We start from the raw sequence: 22,980 nt of genomic DNA, 5'->3' as shown, positions 1-22,980 counted from the left end.
AAAAACGACAAATTAAACATGGACCTCTGTAGCATCTTGGTAGGTTTCTTAAAAACTCACTAGCATGTGGCTTGTCGTTTAGAAAACATTTCACATTGAATTTTGATGCACTTCAAATTCGCGGTAGACGTAACTCATTTTTTGCGGTAGACGTAACTAGAGTTTCGCGGCATAGGACCAGAGCCATAATCTACAGGACCTCAATACATTTGTTTCAGAATAAAACACTGTTTTTAAATTTGTAATAACATCTATTTTCAAAAACAAAATTACATCGCGTAACTAGTAGCAACATTAATCTTCTGTTTCCAAGGCAACTGAACCTGAGATGATTTCAATAAGTTCTGTCGTGATAACAGCTTGTCGGGTACGATTGTATGTGATTTGTAATCGACCAATCATTTCGCCTGAAAAGAAATTAAGCGGCATAATTACACGTATTTTACTAAGCAACCACTTTATGAGCAATTGTACTAAAATATGCATGATTTAAGCAGGTTTAACGTGAATTTTCATTTCAAAACAAAATAAAATGGATTGAAACGATCAATTGTGATTTCTGGAATCTGATTGGTTGATTTTGCTGCTGAGTGAAAATTCAAGCAATAATACACCCATGTTTTCGTTTCGGTCAACGTATCGACCTCGCAAGCTCAGTCCCTAATTTTGAACCGATTACCCGTTTAGTTTTGGTATTAAGTAAAAATTTGACGTTATACCCAACAATTGTTGGTGAACAAATTTGTTGGCATGTCTTTAATAATCTCGAGCATTTGTCCACATTCTCCAAGTTTAACTTTTTTAGTGCTAGGTCAAAAGTTGATTTGCTTTTAAAAATTATACGTATGGTATAATATATCTTAATTTTGTAATGAACCGATAGAATTAAAGTAAAAAGTGAATAGTTACCAGCGTTTTTCGTTGCGTTATCCATCGCAGTCATTCTTGCACTCTGTTCAGAGCAAGCAGATTCCTTCATGCCATAGAAAATAATATTTGCGAGGGAGAACTCGTGGTAATTGCGCAATACATCCTCATCTACGTCATCGTATTGCAACATAGTTTCTAAAGATGATAAAAAAGCATTGACCAGATCCGGGCTCTCAAAAAACGAAACATAGATCTTTGTTACCCCTCCTTCACGTTTAAGGTAAAATAGGGAAGGGAAATCATTCCTCTTACAATAAAAAGATATACAATGACAAACAGGTACAACCTTAGACAAACATGCGGAGAATTCGTAGTTCTTCGGCTATTTTTACAAAGCTATAACACGTTAAAAACGATACTTTTGCAGTTACAATAGGCCAGGTGAAAGCGTTTAAGGACAACAGTCGCATATTCTAATATACGTGCCACAAAAAAACAACAAAAAAAACCCGGGAAGGCCCTGAAAAGTAAAGGGTCATGCTGAGGGGACAACAATTAACAAAATTTAGAAGTAAATATTTAAACCGGAAAAAAACCGTAGAGTAACAGCAAACTTAGGGAAAAGAAAAAAATGTGGCACACAGAGGAAAAGGTTTGTAAACTTAATTCTTATTCGAAAAGTTTTCCTTCAAATTGTAATTTCTGGCTTGTTTAAAACTTTCAGGTAAGTTTAGTATAAAATTAGAGAATAGGAAAAATAAAAATTATACCTATTTTAGGTCACTTTCCCAATTTCAATAAAAAATGCGCATTCGCAATTTTTACTTTGCATTTTGTACAATTCGCAAATTTAAACTACAAAATTCTTTTCCACAGGTAGGTACTAAATTTTTGAGCTATATGGATGACATTGGATTAGGAAGTCAAATCAACAGAAAAATTCTCATACATGTGTTAGTTTTCAATCAAGACATGTAGGAAAACTGTTCTCATACCTGAAGCATTCAACGTGTTAAAGGAGAAGATTTCCTGTGGTGTAGTGTTGTAGGAGACAACTGATCTATAAGTTGAAAATACTTTTTGTACAAAACATTTGTTTATGTTAAAAAGCAGTCCTATTTGTTAAAAAGCAGTCCTATTTGTTAAAAAGCAGTACTATTTGTTAAAAAGCAGTACTATTTGTTAAAAAACAGTCCTATTTGTTAAAAAGCAGTCCTATTTGTTAAAAAGCAGTACTATTTGTTAAAAAGCAGTCTTATTTGTTAAAAAGCAGTACTATTTGTTAAAAAACAGTGCTATTTGTTAAAAAGCAGTCCTATTTGTTAAAAAGCAGTCCTATTTGTTAAAAAGCAGTACTATTTTCACTGGTAGCCTTGCAAGCTTTTAGTGGTGGAGCGTTCCCTTCCAGTGCAGAAGGTCTTGGATTCAAACCCGGGTGAACTCATGCCAGGTAAAAAAAGTGTAAATCTCTCCTTTCTGCTTAGCGTTCAGCATAAGAATAAGATTAATATCTTCGACAGTTGTGTAGTTGAACAATTTCTGTGCTTGCACGACTTTTGTAGCTCAAATGGGAGCTTTAAATGCACTAGTACCCCCTTTGCAGGACCCCGATAGCAGTAGCAATAGGAACTAAAGAGGCTATCCTGGGTAAAAAAACTTCAGTAATAATAATAATGAATTTTTAAACTGTCCCTTTTTTTCTGGTGTCTACAGGCCTTTCATTGAGTTATCTAGCTTTTCCCTCTGAGAAAATAAAATGCAAATAACTGTGAACACACTTACTTGAATTTATTGTACAACAAGTCAGCTACATCAAACTCATAACCAGATTCTAATATATTTTCAGCAATGAAAGAAGCCTCTTCAAACAATGGTGGCTTACGTCCAAGTTCAGAGAAATGAAATAGGATATCATTTGCTAAAAAAGGAGAAAGAATAATTCTTTACAGAGGACTCAAAATTTTCAAAATGTTTGTTTTTTACTACATCAAAAGAAAACATTTGGTTACTGTAAGGTCTATATAGCTGCAGATGCAAGGCAACACCCTAAAATAACTTAGCACTATTTTTAATTGTCTTTGTCGTGCCACACATTTTAGTTCAGCTTTGGTGGTATCACATGACGGCTTAACCAACCAAAACATGAAATTTAATGAGTACTGCTTAGGCTGAGCGTATATTACAGGCCTAAGAAAAAACTTGGATTCTTCTTCGAGCAAGGGTCGATTATCCATTGTTTATTGTATAAACTTATGAATATGTAGTAGGGAAAAAAATAATGACAATAGAACTTTAAAATTTGCTGTATACCATGAGTCCTCTGCAAAATAGCTTTAGCCTTGTCACCACATACAATCAATTTGGTATTAACACCAGCGGGCTTCTCCAGTAGTTGCGCTTTGATAGCTTTTGCAATGTACGAATGAATACCACCACAGAGACCACGATCAGAGGAGATGCCAATAAGTAAGTGATTTGGCTTGGACTTGTCCGACTCTAATTCTGCCTTTTCATACAGTGCTATAAAACACATACAAATCTACAACTCAATTTACAACAGTTATACACAATGAGAATAAACAGTAGATGACACATATAGGTTAGTTCACTACAGATTGTGGTTTCATTAAAACCCAGTGTTGACTAATATTTTCCAGTGTAAATAGATAATCAACAAACATTTTTTCATGCCTACAGGTGGGCAAAAGTTCAAAACCAGAATGTTGGGTTTATTATTTTTGTGAAAACTGTAAATGGAACATTTCAACATAAAACATAAGAACAACAACAACAACAACAACATTTTTTTGTTTCGAATTACATGTCTCATAATTTGGTTTACATAAGAAAATTATTTTTTAAATTGAGAAAAACTTTGGTAAAAAAAGAATACTGACAGGTTTTGATGTTGTACCTGCAATTAATACATATTTATGGGGTAGAATGCAAAATCCGGGCAAATGAAAATACAGAATCATCATCATCATCATTCTCGGCTTAACGTCCGTTTTCCATGCTAGCATGGGTTGGACGGGGTATAATAATGACCCTCTTCCAATCTGATCTAGACTGTGTTAGATCTAAACTCAACTTCCTCTGTATCAAGTCTGTCCTTATAACCTCCTGCCAAGCCTTTCTCGGTCTGCCTCTGGGCTTTGCCCCAGGAACTATCAAGTCTCTACACTAATGCTTACTATAAAACAAAACTTTATAATTTTTTAGTCACAAAAAACGTTAAGCGCTTACCAGTAGCTCCAGTGCCATATACACGAGCAGGTTTAAGTTCCCGTTCAGCTCTGGCATACTTTGCAGCAGAAACCATCTGCATAGTTTTGGTGATTTTTTGAATGTTGGTCACAGACTTTAATCGCAAGCGAACTATAGAAAAGAACATAACAGTAATAACTCAATGGAATTATTCTTCATAACAAATCAAATACAAGACAACTTACTGTCTTTTAAAGTAGCATTCTGGTGTTGTGATACACTCAAGTTTCTTGCACCATGGCTGAAATAAAAATTTTAATCACATAAAAAAATTGGTATATATACAAGGTTCGAATTAGCAGTTCGCAATTCGCAATTTGCAACTTGAAATGCCATTTTTGCGAATCACTTTTTGATTAAAAATTAAATAAATTAAATAAATTGTGAATCGAATTTTTTTGTATCACTTTGTTGTCTTTTTTTGCAATATTAAAAATTAATTTTTCTTCTTGTTTGTTTTGTTTATATTTAATTCTCAGTTTTGCTTGATTATTTTATGCTGGGAGAAGTAATAACCCTTTCCATTATCATATTTTACTTGTACATATTTAATGAAGTTAACTGAAAATATGTGAGCAATTTTTGTAACATTTGCTTCTAAAAAGCTGTTTTTATTACAAGAAATTGTTATTAAAACATTATTTATCAAGCGCAGCTCATTATAAATGATTGCGTAAAATATTTACATGTTAATTTATCATAAGGCTGTTGCTTAGACAAAATTATAAAGTCAATTTTTTTTTTTGCATTTTATGAGTAAAGTTGCATGCGCAAAGAAAAAAATAAAATTGGAATGGGACAGGTAGATCGAAGGTGTTTTTAACAGAAAATCAGTGCTCTTATTTCAGTGAGTTACAGTTACAAAATAAGAAACAGCATTTTACTAGGCTCGTGTTTTTGTGAAAACAACTTTAATCAGTATACTGTATTTAGCTTGCGTTGTATGTAATGTTCATAAAAACTGGTTAAGAACCTCTGAAACAATAATTACATTGTAAATATTTTCTTACAGCATGTTTGCAACATTATTTTGGCTATCTGAGACAAGATAGCTAAAACTGAGAGTCTCTAGCTCAGACGCTCAGTTCTTGTGTTTCAAGTTCACAAGTTTAAACGTCCCCACTTGTCTCTAACGTAAAAAATAATAACGCAGGAAAAAGTAAAGCTCGCAAGTCACAAAAAATACAAATTCTCGCGAAAAACAAGTAGCTACTAATGAACAAGTCAATGATAATTGATCTACAGTGTTCCCAGGCCCCATCTAGATGGTTTACTTCGTTACAGAGTGCCAAAATTTTTGTGAACTGACTTTACTTTTCTAATTCGAAACCTGATATATTCCAATCAAACTGTTGTTGATTTCTGCCGATCAGGGCAGAATATTTAAAATGGCCTGAGGAGGTAGAGATAAACATCCGAAGCCTGGATGAACTGATGAATGGCGTATCCAGCCTAGCACAACAAAGGCTGATTTTAACGAGAATTGAACGAAACTTCCTCACGACGTCTGAAAGCAAAGAGAATTTGATAATTGGTAAAGATTAACAATTTATCTAGCTCTTTGATGTGAAAAAAGTATATCATCAAAATGTATAATTCTAGTACACAATATATTTCCAAATAAAACAATAAAATTTTCTGTGTAAATCACACTTACAGTGCAACAAATTGTTTTATTACTCAATGAACTTATTTAAAAGTTTATATGTTATGGAAAGTTAAAGCTTGTACAGTGTAGCTTAATGAAGATTGGCTCAATTTTGTACATAATGCATCATCTTTGCTGTTATTAACGCTTCTCTTTAATAATTATGTCATTTCTTTCAACTCGCAAGCGCGCAGACGAAAGCTATATTCAGCAGAACTAATTAGGTATTCATGAAATTTTAATTTAAGGAGGAATTGTTTGGTAAAAGATAATAGTATTTTAGCTATAAAATCATGACAAGTGTGTTATAAAAGCCACCTTAAAAAATTATTTTCCAAGTCGTTTTTCAGAGAAAAAGAGAAAATCAATAAATTTTCAGCATTGCCGTTGTTCTTATTTTGATTTTATTGTTCATAAATTTTCAGGTTTATTTTTCTTTTAAAATTGTTCTTATAGAGAAAAGAAATTTTTGTAATTTAAATTAGCTATAAGTTACAGTTACAATAATAATCAAGAAACGAATTTTCAAATTAGTGTAATCTGACATTCTTTATTTAATACGAAAAAAAAGTTTCCACTAAAAAGAAATGACAGATCACATACTGCATAAAATTCAATAACACTAACAGCTAAAATACAACATTTTTAAAACTGTATAATTGCTTTACAAAGTTTATCATCTAATTAACACTAGTCAAATCAAATCCTTTTACATCAGGTAATCCTTCCAATTCATGCAGCTTTTTCACTTTTGGTTTTAAACCATTATGGATTTTTTTCACCTCATTATCTAATGTTTCTTGATCTTTTTGTAACATTTTTACAGTGTTGGAAATAGGAACTTTTAAAAACAAGTTTCCAATGCAGAACCAATGTTTATTATCTTTGGTTTTCTTTAATTCTTGCAGTGCTTCTCTGTTGCTGTTACGTTTTTTATCACAGTCTATTATTTGAGCCCTGTCAGTCAATATATCTTCAGCCAGTTCTTCTATTTCTGTAATCGTTTTTAGTGTTAATTCAGTTTTTTTCCCTGGGATCATAAAATCTTGCTCCATTATGTGTTGCTTTGTAAAATGTATATTTCTTCCACTAAAGAAAATTACGTCAGCTGTAAGCTTGTATGAGAGATAAACAAAAATGCTTATCCATATTTTATGTGAAGAAATTTGGCCTGAGCCTCTAACCAACATGTTAACCTTAATTAAAAGAAATACATTACAGAAAAAAGTATAATTTAATGAGCAACTTACAAAAAGCACAAAAACAATTTGCTTACCTTAAATGGTACTAATTTATGTGAGTATTAATTACTCTTAGTATATATTATTTACTTTTTTAAAACATTTTTTAAAAGTTTCTAAAATCAAAGAAAAAAGACACAAAGGAACTCATAGTCAATGAAAGTTGTTTTTACTAAATATGGTTACTAAAAAGTTACAAACTAATCAGCAAATATACATCATATGTGTTTTGTCGTCAACATCATTTGTTGATTCACCATTTTCCTACTACTCGGATGATTTGTTTCACTTTCACCCTCCTCAATCAGAATAAATCGAGCTCTTGAAAAAATAAAGAAGTGAGACTTAATGTTTCCTTCAGTTTTAAGACTTCCATAAGCGAGTATAATGTCAGAAAAAAGGACAAGTGATAGGAGTTTACATTAATGAGTTACGTCATAAATGCCTGATCTTTTTCACCCATTTGAAATAATTTCTTGCCCCTTTGTGGTGGTCATATAGATATGAGATATGAGCCATTTTGCATGAAGAGATTTCAGAACACCCAATCAGTATTCAATTTTAATATTATCAACTTTCCAGGTCGTTTTCCAGGTCTGTGTTTATTTGATGAGTAAACCAGTCTGAAAACTTCTCTTTTATGTAATCTTATGCAGCCTTATTAATAGTGAGATTCAACGATTGAAACAGGTGTGTCATATTGGCTGGAACTTTGGTGATGGTCTGAGTAGTGACGAAGAGAGCAGTTTTAGTGATGTAGAATACTCCAGTGATTCGTAAAAAGAAAAAATACTTCTTTGTTGTTTAAAGTTCCTTGAATGTATTTGATATTGTTTTGAAGTTCTGCTTGCGATTGTCATTCCACCCAGGCACATAAAGTTCGACTAACGTTTCCGATACTTACTACATGCTTTCTTGATCATTTGTCAAGTTCTTTGCTGTCTGCTTTCTTTATGACATAATGGAAGGGAAAACGCTTTTAACTAGACCAAATATTGTGAGATGGTATGATTGTTATCATATGCTACTTAAGTTGACGGAACGACGAATAACACAAAAAGGCTGTTGTTTTTCTTTTGTTAATACTCTAATTGCACTCACCGAGACAGGGTATGGAGCATTCAGAATAAGCTTTTTCAAGTACATTGGTTCATTATCATTATTTGAAAATCACAAAAATAACTTCGTTAATAAAATAAGCCGTCATAAAATGTGATTGTTTCGAATCGAACACACATATTAAAACCGTGATTATCACAGTCCTTGATAAAATTAATAATAAAAATAATGAATTTCCATTCTGCTGCAACATAACAAATCACTTTGTCCTCGAGATGTTGATAATTCACAGAAAAACAATGCTCTACAAGGATAGAAAAAATGTTTTGTGCATATAACATATAAAAATAGATCTTTGAAAACAAGTTTACACGTACACGATCACAGCACCCGATTCCACGTATTTTCTTGGCATACCCCGATTCCGATCGTATACGACCGTGTACCATTCAGGGTTCGAATTAGTAGTTCGCGAATTGAAATGTCATTTTTGTGCATAACTTTGCGAAGAAAATGCAGTGTGACCACTAATAAAATGAGAACAAAAGTAAGGATATTAAGGAGAATTAAGGAAAAAAATTGACATTTTGTAAAGATATTTTGCTGTAAACGAGAATAAAAAAATAAAAAACAAGGGATAATTAAGGAGAAAACCTTAGTTCTCTATCTTTAATATTACATACTATGTTCTATGATAAGAAAATTATACATAATATACAAATATGAATTATGCCGTAAAAGAGAGAAAATATAAGATTTCAGGTAACAGAGAAATGTCCTATTTCATTGGTGATGAATAATCCATGAACACATTTCCAAAAAAGTTACGATCAGAAAAATTAGAAAATAAGGAGAAATTAAGGAGAAAAGCTAAAATAGATAGAAAAAATGTTTTGTGCATATAACATATAAAAATAGATCTTTAAGAACAAGTTTACACGTACACAGCACCCGATTCCACGTATTTTCTTGGCATACCCCGATTCCGATCGTACACGACCGAAATTAAGGAGAAAAGCTAAAATTTTAATTTTGTAAAGTATATTTAAGTTAAGAATGAAACACGGCGATAAAAATGCTCTTTAGATTGCGTTTTTAAAATTTAAGAACGAAAAGCAGCAATAAAAATGCTTCTTAAAATAAATAATGAAATCACAAAAACCTATATATAGTTAGTGGATTATTTCCACTTCATCATTAGATTGCATTTCAAAAACTTCAAAACGAAGAACGGTGATAGAAAAATGGTAATTGATCTAAGGTGTTCCCAGGCCACATCTAGATGATGGTTTACTTCGTTACAGAGTGCAGTAATTTTTGCAAATCGACTTTATTTTTCTAATTCGAAGCCTGCCATTACTTGAATGCCGAGCCCGATTTATTGTGTATGATAAAAACAAATCTTTTAAGGCCTGTTTGTTTAGTAGGTTCAGTAATAACAAAATAATGTTTGCCGCATTTCTATCTTGATCTTCAACTTCTTCTTGTTTAATTATTTTGTGTTCTAAATTAGATATTATCATGTCATGCTAGGCTATATACATTTCAACAGTTACAGCTGTCAACTTGCTCATCTTGCCAGCCTTTATGGCATGATAATATTCAATGAAAACAACCACAAATACCTAGTTGAGAGCCTTTTGTTTAGATAATTACGTATTACGAACGCTACAAAGCGAGTGAAACTAAAAAAAAATACTCAAGATAATTCCAGGACGCCATTACATCAGAAGAGAAAACACAGGAAGGTTTCAGGGAAGGAGAGAAGCTTAACATACACAACCCTATTAGCGAAGAAAAGGTTGTCAAAAAGTGCTTAATTGATAAAAGCAATAAAAGTTTCTGGCTATAGTTAACTAATGCTTTTAGTTAGCTAGTCAGTATTAAAAAGCTTGCAAGCGCTTTGTAAATTATTACAACATTCAGTAATAGCAAAGGTACTCCTAATGCATAAATAACTAAAAATTTTAAAATATGGAAGTAGCTAATTACCCAGGAGTAAAAACAGCTAAACGAGCAAACAACTTTGGTGCGGAGGCCATCTTGCTTGCTTCTGGACACAGGCAGAAAGTTTAAATGCGCCTGCGCGTTATGTCTCAAAAATGATAAATACATGGAATCACAGTCCCGATATTTACTTGCGCGCGCATCTAGGTGTACGTAATGCCTGATGCCCGGGGCGAAATGGAGGTAAAAATGTAAACAAAACAAGCGGACAAGTTACCTCCATTTCTGCGCACGCAGGAAAAACACGGCACAATATGATTAAGTGTATCAAGCCTGGTAGGCTTGTGCAATCGATAAAATGTGAAAGTTGCGTCACACGTGAATAGGGATCAAATTTCGTAGCGGATAGGTTCTCTGTCCACACATATCTGCTCCTATAAACAAAATGATTCTAAAAAGAAGTGAAATAAATAAAGCCTAAAATAAACGGTCATTTGAAATGTGTTTCTAATCAAAATGTAACACCTACAACGGCATCGTGGACAAAATTAGTGACGCTTAAGTTTTTACTTGATGCATAACCGAATATGTTTGTAAATTATTAGACCTTGTAATTTGCCTGTACGCTTTTTTTTTTTAATGAATACATTTTTGCACATCGACATTACATCGCTATTCGTTAGAAAACTAAAAGTATAAAACACAAAGTATAAGTTAAAAACAGGTTAAAAATAGAAAAATTCAAGCGATAACAAATAAGCATGATAAGAAGGAACAAAATAATGGCTGGGAGGATAAAATCAGGATAAATCTACGACAAACGGGCTAAGGCATGTCCCAATAAATATTCCTTCACTTTAATTACAAACTTATTAAAAATTGCTTCCTCTCGTATATTCTTCGGCAGGGTGTTGAATATCGAAGATGAAACTTGTTTGAACGAATTTTGAACGAACGACACCTCCTTCCAAGATAACTTCATTGTTTATTCTTCTCGATCGAGATGATTTTCGTTCCACATTGAGATAGCTTGGCAGGGATTTATCGTAGATTCCCTTATGCTTAAGTTTCAATAATGATAGCTCGATTCTTTGCTGCACTGCTAGCCAACCCAAGTCTATGACGTCAGCTGTGTTGCACCATTTATTCAAGACCAAAGATGCAGCACAGTTTTTGAACTTTTTGAAGCCTCTTTACTTGGTGATTTGCTACATTTGTTAACATAACATAGTCTAATTAGCTTCAATGGCGGTGTATTTTACACCATCGCAATATAGAGCAAAACCACATAAGGCAAAAAGAGGATGTGATAACTTTCTTCAAACTCTTCTACTGGCTTAAGGAGCAACGAAAGGATCCCGGGTTACACATTACACCAAAAGGATCAGGTGTAATGGGAGCTCATCAAACAATCTCAGCGGTCAAAGATTAGTGCTCACCATTCGGTTCCTTGCGACAGGAGACACTTATAAATTTTTAAGTTTCCAATTCAGAGTATCTGAAAGAACATTATCTTATATTGTTGATGAGGTTACTAAAGCGATCACAGAGTACATTGGAAAAGAGTATATCAAGATTCAAGTGTAGATGATTGGAACAAGATATCTGAGAAGTTTTGCATCAAGATGGAACTTTCCCAATTGCATAGGCGCTATTGATGGAAAGCATATCCTAATAAGACACTGGCACTGGTTCTGAATATTTCAATTACAAGAAAAGTTTTTCAATAATCTTATTGGCTATAGCTGGTCCTGATTATGAGTGTACTTATGCGGATATAGGTAGTAATGGACGAATGCATGATTCTGGAGTTTGGAATAACTCAGATTTGCGCAGAAAAATCGAGAAAAATAGTATGAACATCCCAGACTTCCATGTCAAAATCAATGAGCTTCCTACATCTAAATATCTTATCACTGCCGTAGCATATTAAAAATCTTCAAAACATGTTCTCCCTTACTGACATAAACTTTGACATTATTGCAAAAAATGAGTCTAGGATCAGAAAGGATCATGTGCCCATAACAAGTATAGCATTGGGCAAGTACACCAGCGAACAAACACCCACGTCCTCATCTAAAAGAGGTGCGCTTTTGTACATTTCAGATAGCATAAAATACAAGTTACGTAAAGACCTTATAATATACAAAGATAAGGAACTTGAATCTGTTTTTATAGAAACTTCTATAAATAATAAAAAAACAATTATAGGCTGTATATATCGACACCCTTGTCTTCCACTTACTGAATTCAATAATAACTACCTGTCTAAATTATTTCAGAACTTATCATATGAAAAGAAGTCTGTTGTTCTACTTGGTGATTTTAACGCTGATCTTTTACAATACGAAAACAATCCAGAAGTATCAGATTTTTTGAACGTTTTTTCTGAAAATCTATATACACCTTGTATCGACAGGCCAACCAGAATAACCAGTAATTCAAAGACGCTAATAGATAATATATTTGTCAATGATATATTAACAAAAACAATATCTGGTAACATTACCTACCACATTTCAGATCATCTTCCACAATTTATGTTTATAGAAATTCCTAAACAAAATGGCATTAATTCATCAAAACAAAAAAAGCGTGATTTTTCTACATTTGACAGAGATAATTTTTTATCTGAACTCTCAGAAATCAAATGGGGTAAAATAATTACTGAAAATATCAATAACTCTGCTAACTCTTTTACAGCCTCAATAAACAATCTTATTGATAAATATGGCCCATTGAAACAGGTGTCAAGAAAAAATTTATTCAAGAAAAGAAAACCATGGGTCTCTGCTGGAATAATTAAATCTATTCAGGTGAGGAATTATCATCATAAAAAGTATCTTCTTTAAAAGCCTCCCAACAAAAAACATTATCACGAAGAGCAATTCAAATTATATAGGAATAAAATCGTAACACTGTTAAGAAAAAGCAAATCTAATTACTATAAGAAATACTTCGGTGAAAAAAAAAATAACTTGAGAAAGGTCTGGAATGGTATTAAGCAAATCATTAACATCAAGAGTAAAAATTCTACCAACACAAACACTCTTCTTAATAATGAAAAAAAAGTGAGTGAACCTGAACAAATAGCTAATACTTATAATATTTTTTTCTCGTCTATTGCATCAACATTGCCAACAAAATAATATCCACCAATAAATCATTCATATCTAACCCAAATTGCTAATCATTTTTTTATTACTCCAACAGATGAAAAAGGAATTATCCTTCTCATCAACTCTGTGTCTATCCACAAAAGTGTCGGTCCAAACAGCATCGACCCTAAAATCCTCAACTGTACTAAACATAAACAGCCAAGCCATTATCTGATTTGGTAAACCTATCATTTTCGCAGGGCATTTTCCCAAATATCTTCAAGTTAGCATCTGTCAAACCAATCCACAATGCAGGTTCAAAAACTAACCATCTAAACTACAGGCCAATATCCCTTCTGTCCAATGTAAGTAAAATTTTTGAAAAAGACCTGTACTCAAGAATATACGATTTTTTTGATAAAAACGATACCCTCTATCATTCACAATATGGATTTCGTTCTAAACATTCAATTGGCCATGCTCTCATCCAAATAACTGAAAAAATAAAGCACTCAATTGATAATAATGAATTTTCGTGTGGTAAATTTATTGATTTACACTAAACTTCATCACTATGGCATAAGAGGTTTACCACTAAACTGGATCACTTCACACCTCAAAGGCAGGTCTCAATATGTTGAATTCAATAATATTAAATCTTCTTAAAAAACATGGAACATGGTGTACCATAGGGCTCGATACTAGGACCACTTTTATTTTTAATTTACATCAACGACCTTCACATGGCAATACAACACTCTAATACTCACCTTTTTGCAGATGATACAAATTTATTATATTGGAACAAATCTCTGAAGGTAATCAACAAACATATTAACCATGATCTTAGCTTAATATCTCAACGGCTTAGGTGCAACAAAATCTCATTAAACGCAACAAAAACTGAACTAATAATATTTAGAAGCAAAAATAGAATCATCACTGAACATCTAAACTTCAGAATATGTGGTCAAAAGTTGACTCCTACACAAGCTGGAAACCACACATCAACATTCTTAAAGGTAAGCTAAGTCGCTCTATTGGCATGCTATCAAAAATAAGACACTATGTATCCTTTTCAACATTACAAACATTGTACTATTTACTATTTCATTCTCACTTTACATTCGGTATCTAAGTTTGGGGACAAAAATCAAATGAACTCACTAACTCTATCCTAAACTCCAACATAAGGTAATAAGATTAATCCATTTCAAAAATCTAGACCACAACGTTCACCCATTATTTGTACAGTCTAAAATCCTAATGCTTAGAGATTTGGTCTATTTGCTCAACTGCAGCCTTGTGAAGAAACTCACTGAAAAAAACCTTCCAATTATTTTCAAAATTTTTGAAGTAAAAAACATTCACAGGTATAACACTAGAGCAGCTCTAAACAATCATTTTTACCAACAACATTTTCGCTCAGAATTTGGTGTACTCTCCATAGCTAATTAAGCTATTCTAGCTTGAAACAGTATGAACACTAAAATACCCTTAGTTAATATCGCAGAAATAGAGCAGAATTAATATCTGCAAAAGTAACAAGCAACCACCTTAAAATATGTTTTCTTCTTTGTAGTTATCTATAGACGTGTAATCACTAAAGGTAATGTCCATGTAGATACCACGGCTTTCTGAAGTAAATTCTTATTTAGACCAGTCAGCACAGTATTTTTGAAATAACCAGACGCTTAATTCTTTTTCTCTTCGCCTATTCTATTATTTTCTTTTCTAAATCTCTTTCTATCTCCCTCTCTCTTTTACTGTCTTGTTCTATTGCTCCCCACACTCTCCCTTTTCTAATGTAACACTCTCCCAGACCAAAACTTAATGGTGGTGACCGTTGTATGCTAGCGATATTATTTTGCTATTAAATAGTTTTCCAAACTCAAACCGTTATTCTATAGCTTTAAGACCAAATTATTATTTTTCGTTATATTTTGTTTCCAAGCTATTTTTACGAACTATTTTTATTTTTACGAACTATTTTAACGAATCTCTGTATTAGCGTGTTTTATGAATTGAAAATATACTGATTGATTGATTGATTTACGTTTCAGTTTCGTTGATTTCACCGATTCAGTCGCCATTTTGTTTGTATCGCCTCACCCGTCACATTTTAGAAATCAAGCGGACGAAAATTTGAAGTCTGAATTCGTTTGAAATTGGGAATTCGAATCTGCGCAAAGGCTTTTTCACACTCTAGAAATCGAATAAGGGAGCAAAATTCCTTCTCGGGACCTCAAATTTGTATCGAAAACGAGAGCTTATCGAGTAGGAGAATGTCGAATAATGAAGCTTCGTTATGAGAGTTTCTTAAGGAAATTTGACGGTGACTTTTAATTTGATCGAAACCGAGAGCTTATCAAATAAAGGAGCGTCGAATTAGAGAGCGTCAACTGTACTTTTAAATTTATTCCAAGATACATTTTAACATCTTTTATTTTTTCAACTTTATATCTTTTTTATGTTGAATTAGTTATTGGCATTATCTATGTCTTTGAAATGAAAATGGACTAAGCACTCAGAAGTAAACAAACGAGCAAGAAACAGTATTCAATAAAAATTTAGGGAGAAAAGTAAGCGTTACTTAATTTATTTAATTCAAACAAGTACAACAAACTCAATACTTCACAAAATAACTTTGAGATTTTGATTTTTCTGAGGACAGACATTTGCTCCCTCGTTCTAAAGGTTGCTTTCCATGCAGCGTTTTTGGCCGCAGATCCCAGCTTCCGGCGTTTGAGCATGCGCATTGCAAAATATTTCTGGCCGCAGCGCCTCAAATTCCGGGAGCCAGGAAGTTGAGAAGTAGTCGACTTTTTAGTCGGCGCTGTCCTTTTGAGATTTGATATCAAAAAGGCAAAAATCCCTGGGGACAAGGATGAGACGTTTTAACTGGTCTTAAATAAAATATAGAAAACTTTACAAGAATTGCTGCATCTCTGTTAAAGGAAGGTCAGTTTAAGGAGGTGATGTAAATTAGGAACCTAAAACCACGCCCGCTGTGGAAAGATCATAAACTATCCGCTGCACAAAAGTTTTGTTATGAGATTTTTGTCACTTCGTCCTTTCTCAATAAAATTGTCCCGTGTAAAGAGTTGTCAGCTATGAAAGATGTTTTTTTTAAGTTCTTGGAGATTTCACTGTGCGCGCAAAGTCGGATCTAGAGGCTGATAAGAACATCTAGGTTGTTGTATACGAAAAGGTGTACGTGTTTTACCTATCAAACACTACAAATTCACCTTAGCAAATTGTATCATGTAAAAAATATTTTATAAATGTTTCATTTTTTATGCACCTGTAGCCGTAAAAAATTTTTAGAGATACAGAAATCAATAATGACATTCAAGGCTGTTTCTACGAATTTCTATGAAATTGGGCAAATTTAATAACTTTCGTTACGAATATCTTTAAAACTCGAAACATACAACACATCTTTATTTTATCAAGAATCATTCTGTTGAGTTTGGACTCGTGATTAACCCAATTTCCCGATTTTTTTCGAAGTTCACCCGATAATGGGAAGAAATCGAAATTCTCGGCCGACTTTTGGCCTTTTCATGCGAATTATGTATTAACCGGAAAATATTATAAATAATTTTTATTTGGCTACCAAAAACTTTAAAGAGAATGTTAAATTTCTTCTAGAACTAAGGTAATTTAATAGTGTTATTTTGGACAAATTTCAAGCTTTGGAAGAGGCCACAGAAAAAGTGCTGAGATAAGCAAAAGTTTATTGTTGCCATTTTAACCTTTTTAATGACGTTCTGGAAGTTTATTAAGGTTTATTCCATCTGGAAGAGTGTATCAAAAGTTATAGGGGGGATCTACCCCCCAAAATACCCCGGTCGAATAGGGTTAAAATTGCAATAAAATTGGTCTATTAACAATTGGTTGTTCTTTGCATATTCAGAACTCGATATGTCTTTGCAGATTCGTGTCAACGTGAATAAAATGATCTTAAGCAAACTTTAGAAGATACAAATGAACAGCCATCTTCTCCCCCGCCTAGAACAAAGGTATATTAGAGACATTTAAAAAAGAGAAAGAAGGAGAAGAAAACCAGGAAATAAGATGCAAAAAAATATACGGTGTTACCAATCATATCAAGGATACTCGAGAAATGTGTTCATCAACAACTTTCTAAAAACCTGGAATCGAATAATCTTTTGTCATCAAAACATTTTGGGTTCCGTAACCATAGATCAACTGAAACTGCTGCAATTTTGTTCTTGGATGACATTCACAAAGCAATGAATAAATCACAACTAACTAGCGTCATTTCAATCGATCTTTCGATACAGTAAGTCATTATGGCATTCTGAATAAACTCCCGAATTGTCGCATTCTTGATCATGAAATATCTAGGAGTCAACCTGGATCCATCACTAACTATGGTTGATCATCTCAACTCTGTATACAGGAAATTATCTGGGAGATTTCGACTGTTACGTGAAGTTAGATCTCATCTAACAGCTACTGCAGCACTGCGTATCTTTCAGGCTATGCTCGTACATAACATATTGTTCACTTACAAATTACTTTCACCAGCCATACAGAATGCATATATTGGAGTTACTAGATAGCAGAGCACATAGTATTCCGACACGACACTAACATTACAACAATTCGTAATTATCACATGAGAAACGTAACAGGCGACGTTCCTAATTTTGAAGAGTATTTTGAGGTCATATGTCACAACATCGGGACAAAGAACAATCAACACCTTATTCGTCTTCCAATAGTTAAGGTTAAAATCGACAAAAAGGCGTTTTCTTCAATGGTGCACTAAACTATAATAAACTTCCACTTGATATACGTTCAGAAATTGACACAAAGGACTTTACCGCCAAGTTAAAGATTTATTTTGTATGATTTAGAATTTGAGTTTTTAGTAGTTCTTATATACCTATCAGTTCTGTATGTCATTTGTGCTATGTGCCCACTTCTTGTCTTTTTCATTTCACACGAGTGTCTTTCTTTATTTTCTTTCTGTGGTTCTCTTTTTTGTTTGTGATTTCTAATATTTTTAACTGTAATGTATATATAATAAATAATGTTTTTAACATTTGATATTTATTAACAAACAGGAATTTATAGGAAGAACAGTATATTTTTAAATCATACTAGTCGTTAGCCCGTGGAAAATCCACGTGTTCGCCCGTTCTTTTTATACCGCATTGCGTGCTTCTCGCTACTTGCGCAGCTAAGCTACCATTTTGCGTGACAGACAGACAGACGTATACGGGCATTATAATATAGATTTAGAACCTGTAAAAATATTATTAAAATAAAAAAATAAAATTTAATTTATCTTTTGCATTTAACACCATTTGCAGTAAGTAAGTAGCTCTGGCAAACTGTATCCTCATGCTTCGTAAGCTAAACTTAAATATTTAATAAAACAAATATTGACTTTATGCTTAGTTATACGTTGCTGTGACGCTTTTTTCCTTTGAATGACTCTATTGATCAATAATGATTTCTATCTATTCACAATTTGCTTGGATGTCTATAGTTTCCAGTGAAAACAAATCAAAATAAAGAATTTGTATCTACACAAGACAAGTTGTAAGGGCTTTTTTTCTTAAAGATCTATTACCAACAAATTCTTGTAAAAAAAGAGAAAATCAAAAAAATGAAAAGCAAAGAAATAAAATCTCTTACCATTAAATTAATTTTCTGCATTACGGCAGTGATCACAGCAGGCAGTACCACGTCAAACGTGTACCACTTTGGTGACTCACAAAGTCTTAAAAACATCAAAGTTGCTTGGATTAACTTTGTAAGGTATACAGAACGTTACTTCAATTCGACATCATTTTTTGAGAAAATCGTGGCGAATGTTGGAACATGTCAAAGGCTATGCATACTTAAAAAAGAATGCAAAGGTTTTAATATGTTACCTATCAATAGTAATGGTACCATTCTGCAATGTGAATTGTTCAATAAGACATTCTATGGCAATCCTTGCAAATTGGAAAGACATATGAATGCAACACATCACACAATATCTGTAAGTATTTTTGCATTTATTTTCCTTCTAAACACAATGGAAACTTTTAATTTATTAAAAGTGAACTTTAATTTATCACACATTTTGCTATTCTTCTTCTTTGAATACTTAAACCCTTTGGAATCGGTAGAACTGTTTTAAAAACCTTTAAAACAGACTCATGATCCCCTGTTTTCTCAACGTATTAAGCTTGGGCATTGCCGGTAAGGAAATTTCTTTTTGATATGGGATTCTATTTTGTTTAAAGTTGCGTGATTACGAGTTATAGCTAATAGATCACATCTCGGTATTTCCACATTGCTGTTATGAAAATTGGCGTAGTTCGCAGTTTTTGGGTTGATATTGACCGAACACAATGATTGGTAGATTAAAAAAAAGTTGCGAACCAAAATTTGTAAATGATCGCATTTTATTAAAATTTTTACATGAAAAATTACGAATTAGTATCTCAAATAACTGTTACCAAGCTGGCATTAAAGTTTAATAATAAAAATAATAAAAGGTCGCAATATCAGAGATGTCTTCCTTTAAATATATTGTATCACATTTGTTTTCTTAAAACAAACTGTTTATTCAGAAATTAACCAACCAGAGAATACTTTAATTGTTAACTCAAAACCAATCATAATTGTAGATGCCAATGTACGAATAATTTATTAAGAAAACCGCCAAAATTTTAAAGTTTCTATACAGATATGCGCTAGAAACTTAACCACAAAATCGCGAAATTAAATAACTTAGTAAATTTTTTTTTTGGGAAAACACGTCTAAGATGAAAGGTAACAAGTATATTTTTTAAAACGCAAATATTCTTTGAAAATTGCAAAAGCCAGTAAACATAAACACTAGACAGTTAAAGTTAGCGATGATTAAGAAAATTGTACAATTTTCCTTGAATCTCGTTAATAATAGCCGTAATACGGAAACAAGAAATGCGTAATATAAAGGACGGGCGACCCTGTGGATTTTTCCACGGGTAACTGACTAGTCTCTTTAATAATATCTGTATACGTCTGTCTATTCGTCACGCAAAATAGTACAACTACTGAGACGCACGCAATGAGGTATAAAAAGAAGGGGGCGACCCGTGGATTTTTTCGCGGGCTACCGACTAGTGTCCCATAAAATCAGTGGCGATAATAAACGAATTTGGCCGACTGCTTGACAACAACAATCATATATTATGTGATATTTCATCCTGTGGTTTTTAACAACAAATAAAGATATTCAGCGTCACAGTAAATGTAGTTTCTATGGTTAAAATTTCTAATTTTGAGAATATACATTTTTGATATCATGTATTGGATTGGTTTTAGTCCTCAAAGAGGACGTTATATATTTTTCTATGAACATATAAAAACGAAATATTTCTAGATGACAAAATGACTAAATTTCTAGATGACTAAGTGACTAAATATTGAAAAATAACTTTTTTTATTTCAATTTTTTTTCACTAGAACCCCTGCGTGCAGATATACGATTTGTGTGAAGAATCTGAAAAGTGCGTTCCTGATGATTCTATGTCATCATACAGCTGTCAAAACAAATCCGAATTGACTCTCCCAGAGTTTTGTCCCACAAATAGAACTGATCCCTGGATTATCCGCGAGGCTGCTATTCCAACACCGTTTTGCCATGTATGCTATACAAGCCAGCTTCCTGGTAAGTACTATATGTGTTTTTTGAGTGAATTTGCCAAACCAATGTTATTCAATACATCTATATTTAGGTTATCCCTTTTCTCAATAAAAGCGTAAGCTGTCTTTTTCTTTAGGTTCGCTCGTTATTTTGCATATGTTAAGAGGAGAACGATTTTCCCGAAATTGGATGGAATACAAAAATGGATTTGGTGGTAATTCTTTTTACGTTGGTAACGAGTTAGTCCACAAACTAACGACTAGGTACGCGTGTGAGCTGTACGCACACATGTCCGGACCAGAAGAAGAATTTCAAGTATTTTATGCGCAATTCAGTCTTGGAAACGAAACAGATCTTTACAGGTTAACAGTCAGTGGATTTAGGCCATACTTAGGAGGTATTAAATCTTTCAATACTAAATATATATATATAATATATACAATCGGTTAAAGTTATGCTGATGAGTATGTCTGTATACAAGGAAGGGTTATCGAGAGTGCGGGAGAAAGGGGAAGGGGAGGGGAAATGGTTGTTTACATTTTATGCACGCATTTACACCTTCTTTTTCTGTCTTGTGGCAGCTTAAACACCCTAGGGCTTTTAGCATTTTTTTTTATATAAAAGGAGATGGGGAAAAAAACCCGGGGACAAGGGTGGCAGCTTCTCTTTCTGACAATCTCGGACGGCCGAGATTGTCAGAAAAGCCGGAGCGCTTCAAATAAATGATTATTTATTATTATTCTATTAGATGTTTTTGAAAATGACGCCGTACATGAAAAAAAATAGTTTTGGTGAATTCCGTTATCTGGTGCTGTGTTCTCGTAAGAGTAAATAGGGAAATGCTCAACCTCGTTCCCAGGACTGTTTTTCTCTATCTGACAATCTCGAACGGCCGAGATTGTCAGGAAAAAGACAAAGAGCCCGAGCGCTTCAAATAAATTAGTAAAATTGTCAGAAAATCTATATTACAATACCAGTTCCGTATGCCTATCGCGCAAATTGTAACCGCAGTAGCGAAACACACGAAATGCGGTAAGTAAAGGACGAGCGAACCTCGTGGATTTATCTACAGCACCGACTAGTGTAAAAAAATTAAAACCACAAGAAAAATCAAGCATAAATAACTTCAATATGTTCTCAAGTGAACGGCACGCATTTCGTTTTTAGACGGATAGCTTTACAATTTTTTTGCGTGTGTCATCGCCGTGCACTGAAAGTAGTTTTTTATTCAAGAAAATAATGCAGAAAGGTTTTGTAAACATTTGGCAAAAAACATACAAACATTCGCTTTCCGTATCTTTCGACGTCTTTTAAACGTAATTCTACGTAATTACAAGCATTAACGATGAGCATTTACGTTTGTCACGTAAATGCTCATCCACACCAAAAATTTCTTCTGTTTAAAGGTAGCATGGATTCTAATTTAATACGGCGAAAATTTCTGTCAGCCAATCAGAGTCTTTTATTATTCGGCTACGCGCAGTAACAGATTTGGAGTCGATTTTTACTCACTAAATGGCAGGTGAGAAATTACCCCTAGGTGTTCCGGTTTTTTGGTGATGAACCGCCTCAAAATCGGGAAATTGGGTTAAAAATCCTTATCCGTTAATGTGTTCTAAATAGGGCTAAAGGTGTTCTAAATTGGGCTACAGTTATTACTTAATTATTACTTTCATTTTAGGTAATATTCAAGACGAGTTCTCATCTGCAAACGGTGTGCAATTTAGTACGTACGACCATGGACCGAAACGTCACGCTGCAAAAACATCCAAGGCTGGTGGTTGGTATCCTAATAATGGGAGCTTTTTTTCGGGATATTGGAAACATTTGACCTCAGATAACACTACTAAATATTTTACCAACATCATTTTAAAGTTAAGGAAAAAATAAAGTAATCGACAGTTCGAGATTGAGATAACAGGCTGGACTCTTTACTAACATTGGGTTTGAGAAGAGGTTTTTAATACAGAAATATGCGTTTATTACAATTTTTTGTCTTTGCTAAAGCAGTATTGTTTTTTTAATGGAGATGACACGACGGTTTGATTTTGGCTGCTTCACAATTTTGTCAATGTTGTTACTAGTTATTACAATCAATGTGCATGTGAATGCTTTCTGTGTCGTCGTTTGTGACTTTTAAATTTTGTTTTTTCTATTTAATAATAATAATAATGATAATAATAAAAA

The 22,980-nt window shown here is 33.2% G+C and overlaps 3 protein-coding genes across 3 annotated transcripts; 1 reads left to right on the top strand and 2 right to left on the bottom strand.

The window, feature by feature from the left end:
• Window positions 1–230: 230 nt before the first annotated feature.
• Window positions 231–10,205, bottom strand: LOC130625341 (ATP synthase subunit gamma, mitochondrial-like). The gene is made up of 8 exons (XM_057440419.1): window positions 10,078–10,205; window positions 4,323–4,378; window positions 4,117–4,248; window positions 3,181–3,390; window positions 2,653–2,788; window positions 1,866–1,930; window positions 910–1,065; window positions 231–407 (listed from the first exon to the last, which is right to left on the bottom strand). The coding sequence occupies exons 1-8, from the start codon at window positions 10,125–10,127 to the stop codon at window positions 295–297; spliced, it is 918 nt and encodes a 305-aa protein (XP_057296402.1). The 5' UTR covers window positions 10,128–10,205; the 3' UTR covers window positions 231–294.
• Window positions 6,316–7,017, bottom strand: LOC130625343 (p53 and DNA damage-regulated protein 1-like). The gene has a single exon (XM_057440420.1). It carries the CDS (start codon window positions 6,973–6,975, stop codon window positions 6,466–6,468), a length of 510 nt encoding a protein of 169 aa, XP_057296403.1. The 5' UTR covers window positions 6,976–7,017; the 3' UTR covers window positions 6,316–6,465.
• An 8,451-nt stretch (window positions 10,206–18,656) lies between the features above and the next one.
• LOC130626097 (uncharacterized) lies at window positions 18,657–22,980 on the top strand. The gene is made up of 4 exons (XM_057441203.1): window positions 18,657–19,155; window positions 20,613–20,817; window positions 20,930–21,190; window positions 22,475–22,980. Exons 1-4 carry the CDS (start codon window positions 18,778–18,780, stop codon window positions 22,681–22,683), a joined length of 1,053 nt encoding a protein of 350 aa, XP_057297186.1. The 5' UTR covers window positions 18,657–18,777; the 3' UTR covers window positions 22,684–22,980.

Source organism: Hydractinia symbiolongicarpus, chromosome 14, assembly GCF_029227915.1.
Source record: "Hydractinia symbiolongicarpus strain clone_291-10 chromosome 14, HSymV2.1, whole genome shotgun sequence".
In the NCBI taxonomy this organism is placed as follows: Eukaryota; Metazoa; Cnidaria; class Hydrozoa; order Anthoathecata; family Hydractiniidae; genus Hydractinia; species Hydractinia symbiolongicarpus.
This window is presented reverse-complemented; position numbering and strand designations above follow the sequence as displayed.

Excerpts from the sequence above, each read along its gene's own strand:
- LOC130625341 (XM_057440419.1), bottom strand. The coding sequence starts at position 10,127 with ATGGCCTCCGCACCAAAGTTGTTTGCTCGTTTAGCTGTTTTTACTCCT. Across the intron at positions 1,931-2,652 it reads TTGTTGTACAATAAATTCAA|ATCAGTTGTCTCCTACAACA; the intron begins GTAAGTGTGTTC and ends TTCAACTTATAG. Across the intron at positions 1,066-1,865 it reads TAACACGTTGAATGCTTCAG|AAACTATGTTGCAATACGAT; the intron begins GTATGAGAACAG and ends TATCATCTTTAG.
- LOC130625343 (XM_057440420.1), bottom strand. The coding sequence starts at position 6,975 with ATGTTGGTTAGAGGCTCAGGCCAAATTTCTTCACATAAAATATGGATA.
- LOC130626097 (XM_057441203.1), top strand. The coding sequence starts at position 18,778 with ATGAAAAGCAAAGAAATAAAATCTCTTACCATTAAATTAATTTTCTGC. Across the intron at positions 19,156-20,612 it reads CAACACATCACACAATATCT|AACCCCTGCGTGCAGATATA; the intron begins GTAAGTATTTTT and ends TTTTTTCACTAG. Across the intron at positions 21,191-22,474 it reads ATTTAGGCCATACTTAGGAG|GTAATATTCAAGACGAGTTC; the intron begins GTATTAAATCTT and ends CTTTCATTTTAG.